We start from the raw sequence: 21,025 nt of genomic DNA, 5'->3' as shown, positions 1-21,025 counted from the left end.
TATCCAATGCTTCCGACATTAATCTAAGATCTGTTTGGCTGGTCAACTGCTCTGATCGCTGCTATTCCCAGCGGTGGGAGTTTAAGAGATTAGAGCCTTCCTGTCTGCCATCTAACTCTTTTTGTTAGTTTTTTTCTTCTTTGTATCTTCACCTCCCTGTCTGTCTTTTTCCTCCCTTTGCTGTGTTATTGTCTCTGTTTTTTGACACGCACACACAGTGACATAAACACAATTGTATTGCTCCTGCACAGGCAGTAAATCTCCCTTAAGCTTGAGGAGCTAAAGCTGTTTATACCGGGGAATAGCGAATGCACCTCTCTGGAGAGCAACACTCCATGGAGCATACGGATACTCTGGAGAGGCAGAAAGGCAGTGAAGCAAGGCTCACCTCCTCCTAATAACCTCTCAAACCTGTTTTGCATTGCTTCACTCGGTCGACTACCCCAGATGAAAAAATGTCTTTGCCGTAGATTGACACATTATCATGGAATGGATGCTTTTCAGATCAGATTTAGTTTGTAGGAGATCCCAGATAAACGTGTCCTCACATTAAAACCCTCCTACTCAATTTGGGGAACAGCTCAGTGTGTGATCGTGCGTGAAATTAGCAGTAAAGTTGTCAAGTGGGGGTTAATGTACAGGTTTCAGTTTGTCTATGAATAAATGCTGCAGCTCCTCAAGGCCCAGACGTAATCATTTTAAATGTAACGATGACATATGACGTGACATATATAAATGTTGATATCATGTTGAAAATACACATATGATAATAGCTTACTAATATTTATACTATTACTGCTTCTTCTTCAAAAACGTCTCAATTGTAATATATAAACCATAAAAGATAACATTTAAGATTCACCTTTTTCTTTCACACCAGTCCTGCGCTTTGTTATTCAACTTGTGACGGGTGTATAACATGATGACCAGGCTTAAACTTGATTTATTTTAACTGCAAACTATTTTGCAATTTGCAATACAGGTTTAAATAGTGTTTTCTCTTGTAAGGATGTTACTAGAATCAATACATTGTCACAAAGTGGATGCTAAAAATCCCAAAACAAGACGGTACTCGTATTTCAGTCTGGCCGATGCTTGTATAAAATGTGGTTGTTTAAAGGAGATGGTTCCCTCAGCAATAGAAACTAGAAAAAGAGAAATAATGACGACGTGTTTATCTTCATAACAATAATCCGGGAGTGCATGAGATGTATTGTTTTGTTTTTGTAGTTCGTAGAATTTCCCTAGTATTGTTAGCACTTTTTCATTGTTGGTGTCCTGACATCCCTCATCTCCTGTCAGCCAGACAGTTTTTGTTTGTCTCAATGGATGCAAATGTGCCAGGGTGTGACTCGGATATCGACTTCTTTTGCCCAGCCTCTCATTAACGAAGCTGATTAGCTCTCTGGAAGATGGATGGGACCAGAGGGACCACAACATGCTCTCTGTTTTTATTACACATCATCTGACAGTTATTAGCCATGGCTGGCTGGGTGGAGGATGGTTGTATGCGTCTTCTAGTGTCTGGTGTCAGATGTGTTTATCTCCCCTCAAAGTGCTCTGTGGTTGATTGAGTGACCCTTCACCCTTGTGGAGGTGGTGTATATTACCGCCTGATGTGACAGCACCCTCCCTGCTCCTCTCAGCCCTCCCATCTTTCAACGGGAAACCTAAATATTGAAAAGATAGTATAGTCCCTGTTAAGCCTTTATTTGAAGGCTGACAGTACACAGATGACAGGAAATGAGGGTAGAGGGAGATGGGGGGTGACTCACAACGAAGGTGCCAAACCAGACACATTGAGGGACTCTACAGTTTCACAGACAGCTCCATAACCATGAGACATGCTAACTGACCACAAGACAGGCAGTTAGTATAAAGTATTTATGGTATTTGTCATGTTGAGCTTTATTCTGAAATCCTCTACTGATGTAATAACAAAACATCTTTAACATTAAATATTCATCAATAGAATATTCTATTTTCCTCAATAAAACATGGCTGAAACAACTGATTCATGTTTTAAGAATGTGTTCAATAGATTTTTTTGTATCTTAATTATAAAGCATCAAGACTAAATGTCCACAGCCATGCTAGCAGCTCTCTTAGGCTGTACTGCAAGAACAATGCTAAAATGTTGTGATTAACGGGTTCAGTTTATAGTCTTCTATTTACGTACATCACAAGTACAGTTAAGGCTGATGGGGAAGTCATTTGTTTTCACATATTTGACGAGGATGAGTGGACATTTTAAACTGCTGACGGTAGGAGTTGGCGATTTAGCCAAAATGTTCTATCATGGTATATGTAAATTGTGAAAGGGATGCCTCTCCCTGCTTCACTTCACTGTCTTCTCCTCCATGTCCGCCTACATCACATCACCTTTTGGGGCAGCCAGATTTGCAAAAGTGTGAAATCACACAAGATTATTTACTGTCTCATGATGATGAAGTCTTTCTGCTTTGCAATGGTGTTCAGGACTGCTTTAAAGTACCTCTTTTTCAGACATTTTTCATTTGATTGTATTGATTCAGTTTTTACTTGAGTTTAAAAAAAATTGATATACTGATGATTTAAAATAATTGACAGTTTCAGAACAGTTGTATTGTGTTCTTTTTTGCTACCAGTTTTCAGTGAAAAAATAAATAAATTGAAAACTGCTGGTGGTTTAGAGGTGACATTGGATGGGCAACATAAACCCCGGTGTAGTAGAGGGATTGAGTCTCACCGATTGAAGGTGGTGTGTGACTTTGGGAGTCAAACTGGCAGGGTTATGCTTAGGTGGGAAAATGTCAGAGCTGCATTCAGCTGCTTACCCTTTCTTTACCCAGCCTTGTTCTTCGCTGCCTGAGGGGAAAAAACTACATTTTTGCTTTGTAGTGTCACAGTAACTATACAGAATAGTAAATAGATGAGCTACTTAATTGAATGTTTTTTTTTGTGTGGAGTCCCTTGATTCCTCAGTAGTTTTTCGCTTTAAAAAAAAAGACTACATTGACCATATTAAAATGTATTATGTTTTATCTGTTTGATCCTGTAAAGCAGGGGTTCTCAAACTTTTTGTCTATGCGGACCACTATTTTTTATCAAGGATTTTCGCGGACCACCTCATATGCAAACCGTAAAAATAAGTACATATATAAACGTAGTGCTAAAACGCAGATATTTTTTTATAGTTAATTATAGACAATCAAAAGTCAATTGAAGCCTATCTGATACTTTTGTCACACGTGTGACCGGTGTCTGTCTGCGTTGTGTATGTTTCTCAAAGAGGACGGCGGACATCTTCTTTCTTTCTTTTGGTCCTTGACCATATATTCAAATCTGTAGCATACAATCATAGAACACAATAGCTGCATCAGCGAACATGAGCTGCAGCTCCAGCTCTTTCAACATCCGATATTGCAGGAAAGAGACGCAACGTTTACAATATCAAAGGATTTGCGTAATAAAATAGTTTTTCGGGGTTCGGGTGTTTGGTTCGATTTTAAATAAACAAAGTCTTGGCTTTCAGAATATGAAACTTTTATTTCCAAAATCACACGATAAATACATTTTTGAAGCTTGTGAAGGGAAGATGACAGACACCTCTCACTCGCACTCTGCTCTGCTCTTCCGCAGCGCTGTTCCCCCTCTCTCCCACTGACATTATGAATGTAAGGCATATAGTAATCATAGGCAGTGGCGCTGCCAGGGATTTTGGGCCCCATGAAAAGACCCCCCCCCCCCCCCGCGCGCGGTGGTTTTGAAATGCTCCCGATTTCTGAGGTCTCAAGGTTGGCAAGTATGTTCATGGACCACACCCACCTTTTCTTTTGAAAAACTGGGTGACATACTGTCACCCTTTAGTCCCTCTCTCTTGTCTTTCTCTTTTTTCTTTTCTTTTTTGAAATCCTGACGTTGTTAGTCGTTGAGACATCATACACTCGTAAGCATCCCTACTCCTCACATGCTCTCACTCTCTGCTAGAAAGTGTCGGTACAGCACCGCGGTTGGAGGCAGGACCAAACCATTACATGTAAATAGAAGGGGGTGTACAGAGGCTTAGGATAATTAACTTTTGGAAGAAAATAAGTTAAATGAATCATACATTTAGTGAGTACATTATCAATATAACGTTCTATTAATGTTAATTATTGATGAATGATGATTAATGTTCTAAAATAGTTTGGGGCCCCTGTCAGTCACGGGCCCTTAGAATCGTCCTAACTTTTCACCCCCTTACGGCGACTCTGCATTTTTTGCTTAATATTTGGACTACAAAAACAATGCTGATATCATTAGAAACCGAGGAATCTCCTCTTTCCAACAGTGTATACAACTCAAAATGTGTCTTTGGGTCAATGCAACTGATTTCGATAGAGCAAGTCACATACTGTATGAGGTGGTCCCTGAAAATCCTTAATAATAAAACGTGGATTTTATTTAGCTTTTTTCCACGGACCACCTGCGCGGACCACAGTTTGAGAACCGCTGCTGTAAAGCACTTTGAATTGCATCACTGTATGAATTGTGTTATACAAATAAATTGCCTTGCCTTGCCTACATGGTTGAACATGAACCCTCCAATCAGTGCATTATCTCCAACTGAACCCATCTTCCTGCTGCTATGAAATTCCTTCTGTACCACTGACCTTAATGTTGCACAGGATAATAGCATGCAATTCCCATGGGAAGAACATAGTAGAAGCCTTGTGTTGCTTCTGTGTGTGTTTGTGGAGGCGTATGATGTATATCACATCCTTATTGGAATTGGTCGTTTTCATGCAGTCACAGTAAACCCATGAGTCCGGGTCACATGTGTTTACTGAGCCAACATGCTTTCCTCATATTGATTCTCACATAACTGGTTGTTGCTTCCCCCAAAAATACATTTGAGAAATTGTTTTGCGTCCACCCGGTAGATTTCAATTTGACAGTATTGATTTTTTTGTGACATAGAATGCAATGCAGAGCTATTTAAAAATAATCACACACACCCACCCACAGGAGCTGCTCTAATACCATAGAGACAGATTAGTGTGTGTAGCTCTGGTGGAGCAGCTGGGAGGCAGGTACCATGCACACAAGGGCACCTTGAAACATTTTTACTGATTATCTTTCCATTAAAAATAAACCTGGTTTTACATAGTTAAGGTGCCCATTCCAATTTTAAATCAGGATAATTGCACTGTCAACAACTTAAGACATCTGTTTGTGCTTGTCTAAACGTTTTTAGATTCCATCATTGTTAAAAACAACAAATACATTTTTTACAGATTCATTATTAATGTTGTCATAAACAACAGTCCCTTAACCCTTAGATGCATAAGTGGGTATTTTTTGACCCGGTGAGACGGTTTTCTTGAAGAATCTTTGTAATTAGATTTTTTTATCATTTCATATTCCAGCTAATCCTCCAAAAACATTTTTTGGATATCATGCCATTCAAATTTTAAATTTACATTTGATACATTTTAAGAAATTGTAGTTTTTGTATTTCTACCCCAAGCTTCCATAAGTGGGTCTTTTTTGACCTGGTGAGCTGGTTTTCTTGAAGTATCTTTGTAATTACATTTTTTTATCATTTCATATTCCAGCTAATCCTCAAAAAACATGTTTTGTATATCATTCCATTCACATTTTAAATTTACATTTGAAGAAATTGTAGTTTTTGTATTACTACCCCAAGCTTCCATAAGTGGGTCAAAAATGACCTGCATGCATTTTCTATGGAATCCTATGGGAACCTTTGATTCTTATCACATGTTGCTGTCAGGACTACATTCACTGTAGACCACACAGACTACATCACAAGTGACACCTCTCAGGAAGATTATTTTACACAGCAAGATCTGATACCTGTCAGTATAATAATAATAATAATAATAATAATAATAATAATAATAATACATTATATTTGTATAGGGCTTTTCAAGGACTCAAAATCGCTTTACAATATAAGGGATTATATTATATAATATTAGGGTGGGGGGTATAGGACTATCACACTTGATCAACCGGCATGGATTGATGGAGGGTGGGATATGAGTAGACAAGAGGAGAAGAGATGAGTTTTGAAAATGGACTGGAATACTGTGAGGGTCTCAGAATGGTGGAGATATTTGGGACAATATGTTCCAAACGTTTTTTTTCAAAATGTACAACATTTTTCTAAAATTATAAATTGTGAAAAATCAAATATAAAATATTTCTAATGTGAACCAAAATATAATACTAAATATGATACAAGTGATTTTTCTTAACCAAAATGACAAAAATTGCATAAAAACACATATTATTCTAATACGGGTCCTTTTAGACCCACTTATGGAAGAGTGTAGGGTCCAGTCACTCGTGCATCTAAGGGTTAAAGAGTGAGCCAGTACTTGTTCAGTGGTATCATGTGATGTTTTGCCCAGATAGAGAATGAAGGATGCAGCCCCCCCCCCCACCCCCCCCCCCCCCCCCCACCCCCTTTGGCATCCCCTCTTCCCTCCATCCACAACTTCAGATGCAGGAACAACTGTCACTAGCACGCCCTCTTTGTGCAGCCGGCACAGACACGTCTGTCATTCGATATTTGGCTCATGCTAAGCAGAGGAACAGCTGCGCGGCGCAGGAAACAGCGAACAGGGAAAACAGTAGCCGTGTGAGTTGTTTCTGACAGCTCCTCCTGTTGTGCGAGTAAGTGTCCCTTTAGGATTTGGGCTTTTTTCCCTGCGGTCCAAAACTATTTGACCAGTCCAAATGCTCAAATCAACTCATAGGAAAAGTTTAAACAGGGTGAACATTTAACGTTTAAAGGTCCCATATTATACTGTTTTGCATCAATATATTATAGGTCTCAGATATATACAAAACATGTCTCTGAAGTGTTTGGCTCGAAACACCAAACAGATCATTGCAGCATCCCCTCTGTTTCAGCTCTGTTTCCAAAGTGCTGGTTTTTATATAAATGGATCAGGACAAAAAGAGAGAGAATCTTTTTTTCTGAAACTTTCAGAATCTCTTTACACAGACGGGACACATGTTTATGTATAAAAGACATGAAAAAGTGGATTTTGCATAATAGGTGACCTTTAAAAGACACTTCTTTCATCATCTGTATGCTAAAGAGTTTTGTTGACTGTTGGAAATAATGATGTTTGTTTTGAGTTCAAATTCAAATGTGACGGCGTGTAAATGTGCCCCAAATCTCCCATTATTTAAGAACTTATCTGAGGATTTCGCAAAGCAATGTCAGTTTTCAAATTTGCTAAATCCTCGAGTGGCAACCTAATTATGACAAAATGTCCAAACACTCACATTTCCCACTTCATCTTCCAAAAGTCCTTTAGCAGCTCTGAGCTACTGTTATCCCTGCCAGGGAAACAGATCGTTGCCCAGGCAACCTCAGTTCTGCCGCCATGGCAGCTGTAACTGTGGCGAAGGGGACGCGGAGTGCCAGGGTGGACAGGTGTTACCGGGGTCTTCGGGATCAACAAGGGTCTCCCAGGCCATCCTCCTACGTTGTTACACATGTGGAGCAGCGCTAACAAGCCCCTCACACACCAACACACTCCTCCTCTGCACTGCCATCAGAACTAGACCCGAGACCGCTGAGTTACACTAATATTCTGTGTCATGCTCTTGTCGAATTAGACGTGCACATGGTTCTTGCCAGCTCGGAGCAGGAGGTCCGTGCCACATGGCTGCATGTTTCTTTTTTTGCTTTTTTTGTCGGATACACATCCTGTAGGTATGAGAAATGACTCATGTTCAGTGAGACATGGTAACCTGCTCCAAGGCAGAGTAATGGGACACTGCACAAAAAGTCAAACAAGCTCTCATTACCTTTCATCCAGGCAGAACATGGAGGCCAGCGCCCAGAACTGGTCCTAGAAAATTGTAAAGGGAAATAAAACTTGTGCTAGTAGAAAGCAATAGTTGAGAGTGTGTCGATTTAATAGCAACAGCGTGTGCAGACCATGAAGGAAAGATAGTTCTGTTACTGAGTCAGTGTGGCGAGGCTCGAAAATGTCTATTTTCAGGGCTTGCTTTAAGTAGGGTGAGTCACCAGGCTTTTGGAGCACTGACTGCATGTGTGTGTGTGTGTGCGCGCATGCTTGTATGCACATGTATTTTTATGTGATACTGCTCCCTCTCCCTCTATCTCCGTCACACACACGCAAACAGACACACACATGTGCCTGCCCACCGGGTGCAGGTCTGTGACGGGTTAGGCGTTTTGGGTGAGGGCCATCCTTCTCTCTGTCTTTCCCTCGGCTCTTAGCAGTGAGCTGGCCCTCGCGCAGGGACAGGCAGCAGCTTCAATCTGTTCGGTAAATACTGAGATAAGTAAGGCCCACCCATTGCCGTGGCAGAAAATAACTCACGCCAGACCTGCAAGGGCAAAGATAGCCCGCTCTGTAGAAAGTGTGGAGAAGGCATACCTTCTGAAGAGAAAATTGTGTACATAAATTAGCTATTTTGAGATATTTGGGGGTGGGAAGGAAGGCAGAGTGACAAACAGACAATGAGAGAAAGGGAAATGGGAAGAAAAGCAAATGAGAGATGCAAACCTCCTCCTGCTGCCAGTGAAATGTCAATGGAACCCTGGGGATGCATTGATTAACCTCTCTACTCCTAATCTGCCTGCAGCCTCTGCTCCAGTCACTGAAGGCAAACACACAGACTGGTGCTCTACAGATGGACAATAGGGCCAGATCGGCATAAACAGGCCAAGGACTGGTTTAAAAGAGACAAGGCTACCAGAGTTAATTTTGAACTGAAAATTCAAAAGCACTTTGGGATGACTCATGTTTTAATTGAAAGAGTTAACAAAGTCTGACCAATGACAGTTCCTCATTTTAGTCTCCCTTTTTTAGATGTATTTTTCCTTTTAACATCAGAGACAGCTTATTCTCTTAGATTTAGGATAAAACAATGAAACAAAAGCACGATGAAAACGATTGAAGAGATGTTTTGTCTGAAAACGATAACAAAAGTAAAAAAATACTTACAAGAGACGAAGGAGATGACTTCAAAAAGCTTTTATGTTTGATCGAAAGTCCCAAACTTAATTTCTTTTGCGCTGACTGTAATTCAATACCATAAAAAGCAGAACATCTTCAACAAGGAAAACACCGGAATCGACCATTTTACAGATTATTAGACAAATCAATATAGCCTTAAAGGTAGGGAATTAACTTCAGAAGGGCAGATTGTTTTCGGTTGTGTACTTTAAAATTTTAGCGCACTCCATTCTTACCTACCCTACATTTAATCCAATGTGCTTTTGTCTCTCCCACAAGAGGCAATCTTTAGAGCATAATTAACTCCTCAAATGATCTTTTCAGATTGGTTTATGTGTCTGTTTGTTTGTCAGCAGCTTTCTGAAAATTAAAAAGAATGGCCTGAATTTCATGAAACTTGGCTTCATGAAGCACCACCTCTTACATTTTGGAGCGTATCCAAAACATGGGTCAACTGCACTGATTATTCTTCACTTTCAACAATAGAGCATTGACTTGGCAGAGGTTAGCACCCTGAAAGTCCCCTTTTAGTTATAAGTATAATCATTAAAAGCCAACATAGAATAGATATTATGTATTTAAATCAGCTGTATGAAGCTCTGTATGAATACTTAGATTCTTATAACATTTGTTGTGTACTAACGTAGCAATTGTTGATAAGGTGGTATTCATACAATTGATAGGTACATTTCATAGTCCTCTCCAGAGACTAACTTCCCCCTGTATTTTCTTTTCTCCGGCAGTTTGCTCCCAGTTCTCCAAAGGTGTGTACGCCATCATCGGCCTGTATGACAGGAAGACGGTCAACATGCTCATGTCCTTCTGCGGAGCGCTGCACGTCTGCTTCGTCACGCCATCCTTCCCCATCGAGACGGCCAACCAGTTTGTCATCCAGCTGAGGCCCGAGCTCCAGGACGCTCTGGTGGGAGTGATCGACCACTACGGGTGGAACAAGTTTGTCTACATGTACAGTTCAGACTCAGGTAGGAAATCATTTTATTTCACCTCACATCATACTGTAATTTTAAACGAGACATTTGAATGGAAACCTTTATGTTTTTGTTTCTTTTGTTATTTTTTTTCAATATATATTTTTGGGATTTTCAGGTGAAACGATACAAAAAACATTACGGACAACACAACAACACATAATAAAACCCACAAAACAATAACAACCATCAATGACAAAAACAGGCAAACAGCAACGGTAGCAACCTAGTACTCATGTGTTAGCAATTATAACACTTGACCATTCTTCCTTCATGTACGGTGCAATTGGGGACCTGTTTCTAATAAACTCATCCAGAGTTCCTCGCAGCATGTGCGACAGCCGCTCCAATGGCAGAATTGACATCAGTTTTTGAAACCATAACAAAAGATTAGGCGGATCTTCATCCAACCATTTCTGGAGGATTGTGAGTCGTGCTGCATACAGAGCAATACCAATAATATGCCTATGTCTACGTTCGTAATTTAAATCTGATCCGAGTACAAAGTTATATAGGTTAAAAGGTATATCTATGCCAAACACTTTTCTGATCTCAGTTTGTACTGACTCCCAGAAATATAAAATTTTAGGGCAGGACCACATGAGATGACTTTAATCCTTTATGTTTGATTAAAATATCCTTTAAGCTTCTCCTAACAATATGAAAAGGAAATGACCCTGATGTGGGCAACTTGTACTGTCAAATATTTCATATGAAGGTTTTCAATTGTACGATGATCCTCAATCATGTCTGAATTTCGACAGTTTTCCTTCCGGCATTTCGTCCTTTGAAAGTAATTCCAAGCACAAGCACAAGAACACGGTCACAGACGAAACCGGTCATTATCCCATCCACCATTAGCCGTCTTCATATTGCCATGGCTACAGCAATGGGGTCAATCGTAGCCATTGTGCAGCAATGAGCCGCCATCAGAACATCTAATTCAAACCACCATCTCTGTGCAGGCGGAGAACACAGAAAAGAAACATTGACCCGCACTGACTGGCAGATCAATCACACAATGGAACAAAAGACTGAGCTCCTCGTCGAGAAGTCCTCGGCTCTGTTGCTACGGTCACAGAAAAAGTGCTGTAGCGTACAATCCTTCGCAGAAATAAACCAGCACACATGTCACCCTCCTCCTCGCCTTCCCCTCTCGAGCCAATCAGCCATACCCTTCCCATAATGCCTTGCCATCTGTCCCAGGTGTTGTGGGTTTCAGAGCATGAATGTGAAAAGTGTTTTGTGCACCCTAAAGCATTCTGCTGTCTGAACACTTTGCACAACTTTGATCCACTCCCACGATTTTGACTTGGGAGACATAAGCAGGCTTAAGTCAGCTTTAAAAGACAGAATCCATCGAGTCACTCTGCAGAGATCAAGCAGTGACAGGGGAGATTTCACAGCGGTCTCGTCCTATTGATTCATGACGGTCGGAGCATAACACATGTCCCGCCGATTTATTTTATCTTCTGTGATCCCTTCATTACCCACTCACTTACTGTTTGGTAGCGTGTGTGTGTGTGTGTGTGTGTGTGTGTGTGTGTGTGTGTGTGTGTGTGTGTGTGTGTGTGTGTGTGTGTGTGTGTGTGTGTGTGTGTGTGTGTGTGTGTGTGTGTGTGTGTGTGTGTGTGTGTGTGTGTGTGTGTGTGTGTGTGTGTGTGTGTGTGTGTGTGTGTGTGTGTGTGTGTGTGTGTGTGTGTGTGTGTGTGTGAAGGGTCACCCCTGTGTGATTGAGTGGTGGGATGGAGCCAGTGGAATCCATATCAGTAGTACTCTGTTGCCTGGATACTACGCTGTTGTCACCCTGCATACAGGGTTATTTTAAGCCGTTAAGAAAGATCATGTTTGTCTGTTATATACAGTATGTGTGTTTCTGCTTCTTCCAAATATTTTCTAACTATTTTAGTATCAAATGTCCAGCCCTTTCTAGTATCTGGTCTAATGCAGTTTTATTAGATATGTTTTATAAATATGCCATATGCAGGGTCACTTTCCTAATGCTTGATCATGTTTAATATTTCCCCACTTCTTATCTTTTAACATCTGTCCTGCTATCTTACCGCTCAGCATCCGCTAATAAAAGTTCTCCTCGTTTTTATTTTCAAAAGCCAAGAACAGGAAAACAAATTTGATAGCCCATTAAACATACCATAAACAATATTCAGGAAATGGTTTCCTGAAAGTGTTGTTATCTACTTCCATTTGCCTCGTGCCCAGGTCTCTGTGTATTGCCTCCGGCCAGAAAGGGTGCTTATGACAGGCAGATTCCATTATATTATTTCCTTCCAGGATTTCTTCAGAGGACCATTTTTACCTGGGCCAGTACCAGCCACACTGTCAGGTTGGCTCTGATTTATAGGAGGGCATCTTCAGATAGGTACATTGGAAAAGAGGATATTCAATGCACAGTGAGACTGAAACTGTGAAGAATGCAAGCAAGGCATGGAGAAAAGATGTAAGATAAGCAAAGATAAGAAATGTAATAGTCCAGCCACAATGATAACATTGTGCTGAACATTTTTAGCTGGAAGCATTAATGAGATTCAAGAATTAATTTGAGATTGTCTTGCTCACAGGCCGGAACATTATGTACATAATGCAGATTAACAAATAAATACCCACACAAAGACTTTCGGAAAGAGGCAAGATAATCACAAAAGTGAGAAGAATTAAGGAAGTGAATTGCTTTAGTGGAAAATAGCTTTCTTTCCAAATGTTGGCTCAGATTTTAGAGCAAGGTGCTGTCCATGGTCCTGAAGCCTATAGTCACGCTCCATTTGAAGAGAGTTGTCTATTCTCCTCAGGACACACTGGCCTTATTCAGGGCCATGTTAAACTGCTCCCTGTGTTCCCATGCCTGTCATCAGTTTCATAGCTCCTACTGAATATGTCAGCTCCAAGGTCTACAATTATTCACTCATATGCAACGGTGATATAGAGCCATTAGAGACACCATGAAAGGCGCTATTCATCTCTATTCCCATTTTTCATACATCATTATTTATGGTTTTCTAATGTATTTACATGTACTGTATAGCTGTCATATGTGGAGGTGAAACAACTCCCATTTTTTATATCTCTTAATGACCTGTTGTCAAATAGGCAGCGGGAATTGCCTGGAGAGCAGCTGGTGTGCATTTTAATAAGGCCAGGCAATCATCTTTCAGGGGCTGACTGCCTGTCATTCTTCTTTTGACAGGCTCTGTGTCACTGTAGATGAGCCATATTTACATTTACTCAATGTGCATACAATGCCTGTATGAACATGAACAAACAAACATGGAGGATGTACAAAACACATTTTGTGTAGGCCCACGATGGCTTTTACAGCATTTGCCAGATTAGTGGTGAAAAAACAAATACAGCTACATCATGTGTTAGTTTTTTGTAATTGCTGTAATTCATGTGGGTAACGTGTGCCAGTCTGCTGCGGGTGGCATTACTTTATTTACTCTGTGGAAACACTTCCACTGCCAGCTTGAGAGGGATCTGATTGGTCCACCGCCAGCAGCAAAGGAGTACAACACAGAGTCAGATTGTAAATCAGAGCTCAAGATCAATGTGTTCCCTAATCGCCTTTTATTTCCTGTCTTAACATAAGCCTATAGCTCATTGGCTGCTCTATATCAGCCTCTATGATGCTAGAGTGTCTCCGCAATAACATTACTGAGTAACACCACCTGTAATTGGTGCTTGGAGGATGTGAAGATGGCTGTGAGTGTGTTTTCTGCAATGATGCACGGGCTGATTATTGGTTAATCTGAAAAGAGTGATTATTAACTGTCAGAGCTGGAAAATCACACCTGTACGTGTCAGCGTGCTTAATGGACTGTCCCGCTCGTTATACTTTATCACCGAGGCTACAGAGGAGGTTCTGATGGATACGCTTATTGGAAGCAGTTCTTCACAACTTCTGTTTTGTTCCAACATTTTTTTAATTCATCATTCAACTCATAATACAATCTGCACACTGTATAAGATTAACCTGCACATAATTGATGATACTTATGGATCCCTCTCGGTAGAATACAAACTAATCATTCATCACTTTATTCATCTTGGCCTTATTTGCAGAACTGTTGCTAATAAAGCACTCACGATTCAGCGTTCTCTCCTCTTCTTATAGGACTGTCTGTGCTGCAGAAGGTTCTGGACACAGCAGCGGAGAGGAACTGGCTCGTGACCTCAGTGAATGTGGAGACCATGACAGAGGCCTCCTTTTTGAAAGTTTTCCAGGATTTGGACAAGAGGAAGGAGGGCCAGATTATCATCGATTGTGAAACCGAGAGGCTCACTGGCATCCTCAAAGAGGTAAAAAGCTTGTTTCTGTTTTGCCATCAGAGCGGATTATGTAATTGTATGCAATGCGTAATGCAATTCTAGCTGAAATGCTGCAACCTCATAAAATAATAAAATCATACTGCATGCAAGCATTAGACACAAATAGACATTTTAAACTGTCAGTGAATTGTCTTTTTTGCACACATATCAAGCCTCTTATAAACTGAGTAATGACCTTGAATGTTGAATGGCAACAACTTTTTATGCACATTTAAAATATACACTTCAGAGGGTTGCATGTTTCAATCAGATGAACAAGGGAGGGAGGCAGAAAGGGAAAGAAGGGTATATAAATGGAAAGTGGGGTTAGGTTGGTGGTCTGCCGTGGTCTTTAGTCTCCTGGAGCTTCAAGGACAGGATAAATAAATAACATAGCTTTGGCATTTAGAGTCGGCAGTTCCTCTGTGATAGGATCATCACTTACTCAACTCAGCGTGGTTGAAAGGAAATGGATCTTGGCATCACAACTGACTATTCGCTAAACCTCGCCCTCAATCAGAGATTACCCAATCACAGTTTAGCAACCGTAACTGTGCATAGCAGGTGTGTCAGGCTTCAGAGGATCCTGCACATTGAAGCAATGTGGCTCTCATAACAATAATAATCAGCATGTAAATATTTGGGATGACATTGTATTTTTGCGGCCTTTCCAAAACCAAAAGTTATCATTTATGAATTGATTAAACAATGTCTGTCAGCTCTGATGTGTGCTGAAATCGGTAGCATGTCTGGCAACCAGCTTAGTTCCCATGATACTACCTTCGTAATCATGTTTTCTTAGAAGGCAAATCCATAACTCCATTGTCTAATAGTTTAAATAGTCTAATTGTCTAATAGTCAAATCCACAATGTGTGGAAGCGGGCCTGGAAACTATTAAAGTTAAGAGCAAAGTGAGCAATCCCACCCAGACTTACATATACATATATAGTAGTTAGCATACAGTGCTTAACTGTACTGAAGTCGTCAACCTAAAATAATATTGTTCATGTGAAATTAGAACCTGTTGTTTGAAAATACAACAAATATGCTAGCTACAAAGCCAAATGGGGCACAACAAAATAACAGTTTTCATACTGTATGGTGAGGCTGACTTCTTTTGCCAGAGATAGGCTACGTAGCTTTAGCCTTAGTCTTTATGCACAATATCTTGCATGCAGTCAACCAGCTAACCAACCTCTCTTAGGTTCAGTTGTTGCAACGAGTCAACTGAAGTATTAAAAGTCAACCTTACACCTTAATAAGCTAGCTCAAACACTTGACTTTCCAGCTGTATGGGAAGCCTGTATTTATCCTCCTTCTATCTGAAGTCAGCTGTTTCAGAAATATTCGATGTAAATGTTCCATTGGGATTATAGATCTTTTCCTGGCATGCTATGGCTGGAAACGCACAGCTGTAATTAATAAAGCATACATGTTGGGGCTTGTTTCAGGCCTCTTTTGCATGTTGGCTCACTGCCTTTGCTTACTGGGACAATCAATTATCAAGAAACAGTGTGCTTCTCCTGCTTTCACAGGTTCAATATGTCTGCTGCTGTGTGCAAACACGCAATTGTATCCCCAGAAATATCTTCACATTTGTCATATTTGTATTGTTTTGGTGGTTGGTGTCACTTGTATAATATACGACAAGTAAAGAAACACATACTCTTTATTGATGCTCATAGCACACACACAAACACACACACAGTCCCCATCTGTATGTGTAGGCTGTGTGTGAATGTTATTGATGGCCCGGTGTCTACATTTAAGGTTATTGCATCAGTTCTCACCAGTTTACAGGTGCTGAGCCTGAGAAGCTCTCCATTCAGACGTCCACCATCAATCACCCAAATCTGCTCTCTGCCTCCACACTGCCCTGCCTGTGCATCCTTCTATTGAGGAACACACACACAGCACGTCTGCCTCTTGTCCTGCCCTTTATACTCCCATCTGTGTTCATCTCATTCATCTCATACAGTACACAGATTCTCCTACGATAATGTCACTGACAGTTTCCTCAGGGTGGCTCCTCACATAAACGGAATGTTGATGTAGCCTCCTTAGAGAACATTCATCGTGACAGAAGAGCTACCTCAAAAATGTTTAGTGTGTTTTCCAACACAGAGAAGAAGAACAAATTGACCCATTCTCTTGGGGCTGAACTCTGAATGACTCTTCAAATCTGGATGTTTAATTAAAAAGCTCCTTCCTTCCAAAACATTTCTGTTTGACGGTCCACTGTGGCAGTAATGTGTGTTTTCCCCCGGTGTCAAGTGTATTGGTGTCACGGCGGGTGTGTGGCTCTTCCCCTTCCCTCCAGTTTTCTTTCCTTGCCCGGGGCTCGGCCGCAGGGCCCATCTTGTGCTGGGGTCACCATTAATAACAAATGCCACCTTCTGTCGTGACCTACAGCATCATTAGACTGACACATAACACACAAACAAATGAGTACACTTCCCCCAAGTATAGGCGAGGGGAAATGCTCACAGAGAAGGAGAGGAGTGAAACATGTGTGAGGTCAAGCATGATGCCTGAACAGAGACGTTGGAATGAGTTCCTTATCCACTGTCCCAAGGCTATTAGTTGGAAGGTGCGTGGCTTTGAATAAGTGCTGCTCACTCTGCCTTGTTTTCTGTGGCTGCCCTGTATGCTGTGATTACACATAAACACACACCAGCATGTGTCTCACAGTACAGCCAGCTCTTTATTTAGGCACAGGCCAGCCACACAGTTGCATCAGCAGATTTCTTTTTTTCAAATCCCATGCTACATGTTTGTACCAGTTTTGTGTACTAAAAACCCCTTCTGGCACTAAAGTACAAACCTATCACTGTGAACTTCAAAGTGCCCTGACCTCCAGAGCTGAACTGAGACGCCTGCAGTCAGAGAATGACAGCAGCATGGGCAGAGGAGAGATGTAGGCACAGTTCAGCAATGACAGACTTAAACATTTATAGATATTATTGTATGGTGGAGTTCCAGGACACTTGAATATTGTACGTTATTTAGATATTAGATCCAAGATTAAATGAGAGCATTCAGGGGAAAATATTCAAAACAGATGGAGGAGGAGGGAAGCTAATATGGTACATAATAGAGCATTATACTTCAAATGAATGACTGTTTTACGTCACGTATAGCCTAGAGGATGTGAAGTGTAATGTGCACTTTAAATTCATTAAAGGGTTGAATATTCATGAATTTATTCATTGCTTTAAACTCCTTTTTATTAAAGTCATTTGAACTGTATTTTCTTGCTTTTCAAATTGTCAGCGCAGTTTTGTTTTGCTGTGCAAATCACCTTTATTTGTGATCACACATAATACATATGGGAGGCTGTGGCTCAGTGGGTAGTGTGCTGGACTTGGAATCAGGGGATAGCAAGTCTGAGTCCCACTGCAGTCAGCATGTCGTTGTGTCCCTGAGATACTTCACCTCATGTTGCTCCTGTGGGGATTGTCCACAGTATTGAGTATGTAAGTTGCTTTGGATAAAAGCGTCTAACAAGTAACATATGCTGTAATATTTTAAATGGCAAAATGGCTTCTTCTTCTTTGCCTCCCATTTGCTCTATTGCCTGGTAATGTTTCCACAGTGAACATTTCTCAAGTTGTTCTGCTACCTGGGGGTTTCTAAAGTAAGCTATTTGTCGAGTCGCCTCTTAGCTGAATGCTTTTTGCTAAGAAATGATGGAGTGCATGTCTAGGGCTTTTATTGTGAAAGGTAAGAACAGAAGGAGTCTAGTCCGTGGCTACAGTGGGAGCAATAAAGAGTTTGTCCTTATGGATCAAACTACAAAGCCTCAGTGTTATTATTTTATTACCTTCATTTGTATAGTTACTGAAGAGAGGAACGAGGGGGGAATTAAGAGCAGAGAGGAGGAAACAAGGGACGATAAAAGAGAAGGGAATGGGGAGAGAGACAAGAAGAGGGGAGAGGAAAAGAGGAATGATAGAGTTAAGAGAAGAGTTGAAAGGAAGAAGGAGGAGGGGAAAGGGCATTACTTTTGTTTCACTGTTGTTTTATATAACAAACTTCAGAACCCTTAAGCTACCTCTATGACTTTTATTATGGAGTATGTTGTGTGAACCTTTTGACTCATAGATTGAAGCCGATCTTTAATAAATTGCTCACCTTTTATTCTATCCAAGGTGAAGCGTTTTAGTCTCTTTTCCATGATGTATTGTGCACTTATACTTTCTGTCTGTCCTTGACAAAGTTAAAAACTGCACTCAAACAGGTATTCTTTTGAGACACTGTCAAAGCCCCCTCTCTCAGTTATACACACATAATGTACCAACAGTGTTTTTGTTGTGTGTGTGACAGGCATTTTATTCTCTGTATCTCCTCTGACCTTGCCTTTCAGATCGTCGAACAAGGCAAGAATGCAAAGAGCTACCACTACATCCTGGCTAACCTGGTAAGAAATCATCATTATATCATCACATTTCTTTTCTAAATGTTTGAAAATGTTCCACTTACTTGTCTACCTTCGTTCATGCCTCAATGAATAAACTTGCATTGCTATTAAATGTGGCCTTTAAAAGTTCTTTATCACTGCTTTAATATACTTGCATATGCCCAATAATTTAGCCTAAAACGACGTGGTTTTATGTCGTTTTTCTTATCCCATTTTCCTCTTCAGCTACTTCATATATTCTATTCATTGGGCCGTCAATCCTTGCAGACATAACTGCAGCAGAGTAGACTAGCGTAAAGCACAAAGGTGTGACAGTCAGGAATCTATGCGTCTTCCTCACACTGACAGACAAAGGTCAGGCAGTGAATGTATGCGAGCTTATATCCATTAGCTCTTTTTGTCTGCTGCCATTTTCTCAGGGCAAATGGTGCGTAGACCCAGTCAGCACTGCTCAGGCTCACTAAATGCAACCAAATGAAGCGAAAATTGACATCACCCGGAGCTGTAGAATGATCAGCATTAATATGCAGCTGCTGTCTTGAACAATTTCTCACTGCGGGAATTTTAGATTGGCTCAATCTCTCTTGTCTGGCCAGTTTGCCAGATTTAATTTTGAGCGATAAGGCACTGACGGTGATAACAGCTGATACGCAAAGTGGCCACAGTCTTTTCTAATGGGCCCATTAAAATGTTTGTCCTTACGCTTTTTCGGGAATTCTTTCTAATATACTTCCTTGTGTCTGCAGCTGCGTTTCTCTGAAAAGCAAAGAATGATAGAGCAATACAGAAAGGAAAATGCTGATAAAATATTGGTCAGAAATACCCCTACGCAATATCCAGTGTTGGCAAAAGCTAGTTTCTATAGTAACCTCTTCAGCTCGCTACACTGCATTAGCTCATACATGGAGCAGAAAAAAGACACTAGTCTGTCTGCTCAGCTGAGAAAATATCGACGTGTGGCAACAAGTAGATTAGGTTTGGTGAGTAGATGGGGGGGGGGGGGGGGGAGTGGGACTGCCCCTCGTCATTGCTTGCGTTTGTCTCCTGTAACCTGAGACCATTTCAAAAACCAAAAGGGCATGAAAATAAATGTGCTTTGTGCTTCAGTCAACCACTTCTCCTAGACTTGGTGTGTTTGTGTGGATGTGAAGGTCAGAGAAAGTAAACAAGCTAGAGTTTGAGAGAGACATATGGCCAAGAGAGAGGCGAAGCACTACTGTAAGTGACATGAAAAATGAGAACAAAGTAGAAAAAGAAACAATGATAAGTTATGTTTTGTCAGAAAGAAGCCTGGTGAGCAGGAGGAACACCTGAGAGACACCTTCTCCTTTCATCAGTCAGAAACGTTGCTGTAAAATCACCGACAAATCTTCTCTCTCCCTCCGCTGCTCTGTTCTCTCCTCCCACCCGCTCCCTCTCGCCTGCCTCGTCTTCTCCCCACGCTGACAGGCAGCCTGCTGAGAGACCGATCCTGCCTTTCTCCCACTCTGAAAAACAGCTTTCTCCACATAATGGTCAGGGGGAAAATACATGTAGGAGATACCATTGCAGCAAATGGCTTCTTTCTCCTTTATGCTCTGCCCCCGGCACTGCCCTACATTGTTCCCATAGCATATCAGGTTTTTTGATTGTGCCATTTCCATCAGCAGCATACTGTATGAAGACTCAGTCTTTCAAAGATTAGCTCCCGACTGAACACAACCATGAAATTAGGTTCTCTATTTTCTGTATCCTGCCCCTCAGGAAAGACAGGGTGGAGGTATACTCGATTGGATAACCTCTCTAAGTGGAAAAGAATAATTTGCCGTTTTCATGATGCCATTAACCATTGATGGTAGACTGAAAATCATGAACTACGATGTTTACGCATTCTGCAGAGTTACCCTCTTATGCCAGGTGCACCTAGACCACTGGTTCTCAACCTCTTCCTGCTTGTAAAATGAAGCATCACCATAGGATTGCGCATTTTCTTTCAATTTGAAAATAATTGTGCAGTTAAGGTTAACCACAGTTTCACAAAACATCAAATGTCAAAGTGAGGTCTGCAAAAGAAAAGCAGCATACGTATGTTTTTTTCCTAAGAACCCATTCCGTTCTCCATTGGTTCATTAGGAAATGTCGGTAACGGTTTGCAAACACAATATTCAAACCTTGCCCCTCCTCCTCGACTCAATTCAATCCCAGACTCATTCTCCTTTTATGGACAAGCTTTGTCCGCTTGCCGTTTCTTCAGCACTCTGGCTGCCATTTTCAAACCTTTGTCTTGGAAACATGTTTACGCTGTGACACCTGATCA

The 21,025-nt window shown here is 41.0% G+C and overlaps 1 protein-coding gene across 2 annotated transcripts in view; it reads left to right on the top strand.

The window, feature by feature from the left end:
- The window catches only part of gria1a (glutamate receptor, ionotropic, AMPA 1a), a 77,042-nt gene that overhangs the window by 11,381 nt on the left and 44,636 nt on the right, over positions 1-21,025 (top strand). For both annotated transcript variants that reach the window (XM_079671898.1, XM_079671899.1), the window contains exons 3-5: positions 9,740-9,979; positions 14,115-14,299; positions 18,676-18,729. In XM_079671898.1, coding sequence (XP_079528024.1) covers positions 9,740-9,979; positions 14,115-14,299; positions 18,676-18,729 — 479 coding nt within the window. The remainder of the gene's footprint in view (positions 1-9,739; positions 9,980-14,114; positions 14,300-18,675; positions 18,730-21,025) is intronic.

Source organism: Notothenia rossii, assembly GCF_949606895.1.
Source record: "Notothenia rossii genome assembly, chromosome: 3".
Lineage (NCBI taxonomy): Eukaryota > Metazoa > Chordata > Actinopteri > Perciformes > Nototheniidae > Notothenia > Notothenia rossii.
The sequence above is the reverse complement of the archived record's forward strand: the minus strand, read 5'-3'. Positions and strand labels throughout refer to the sequence as shown.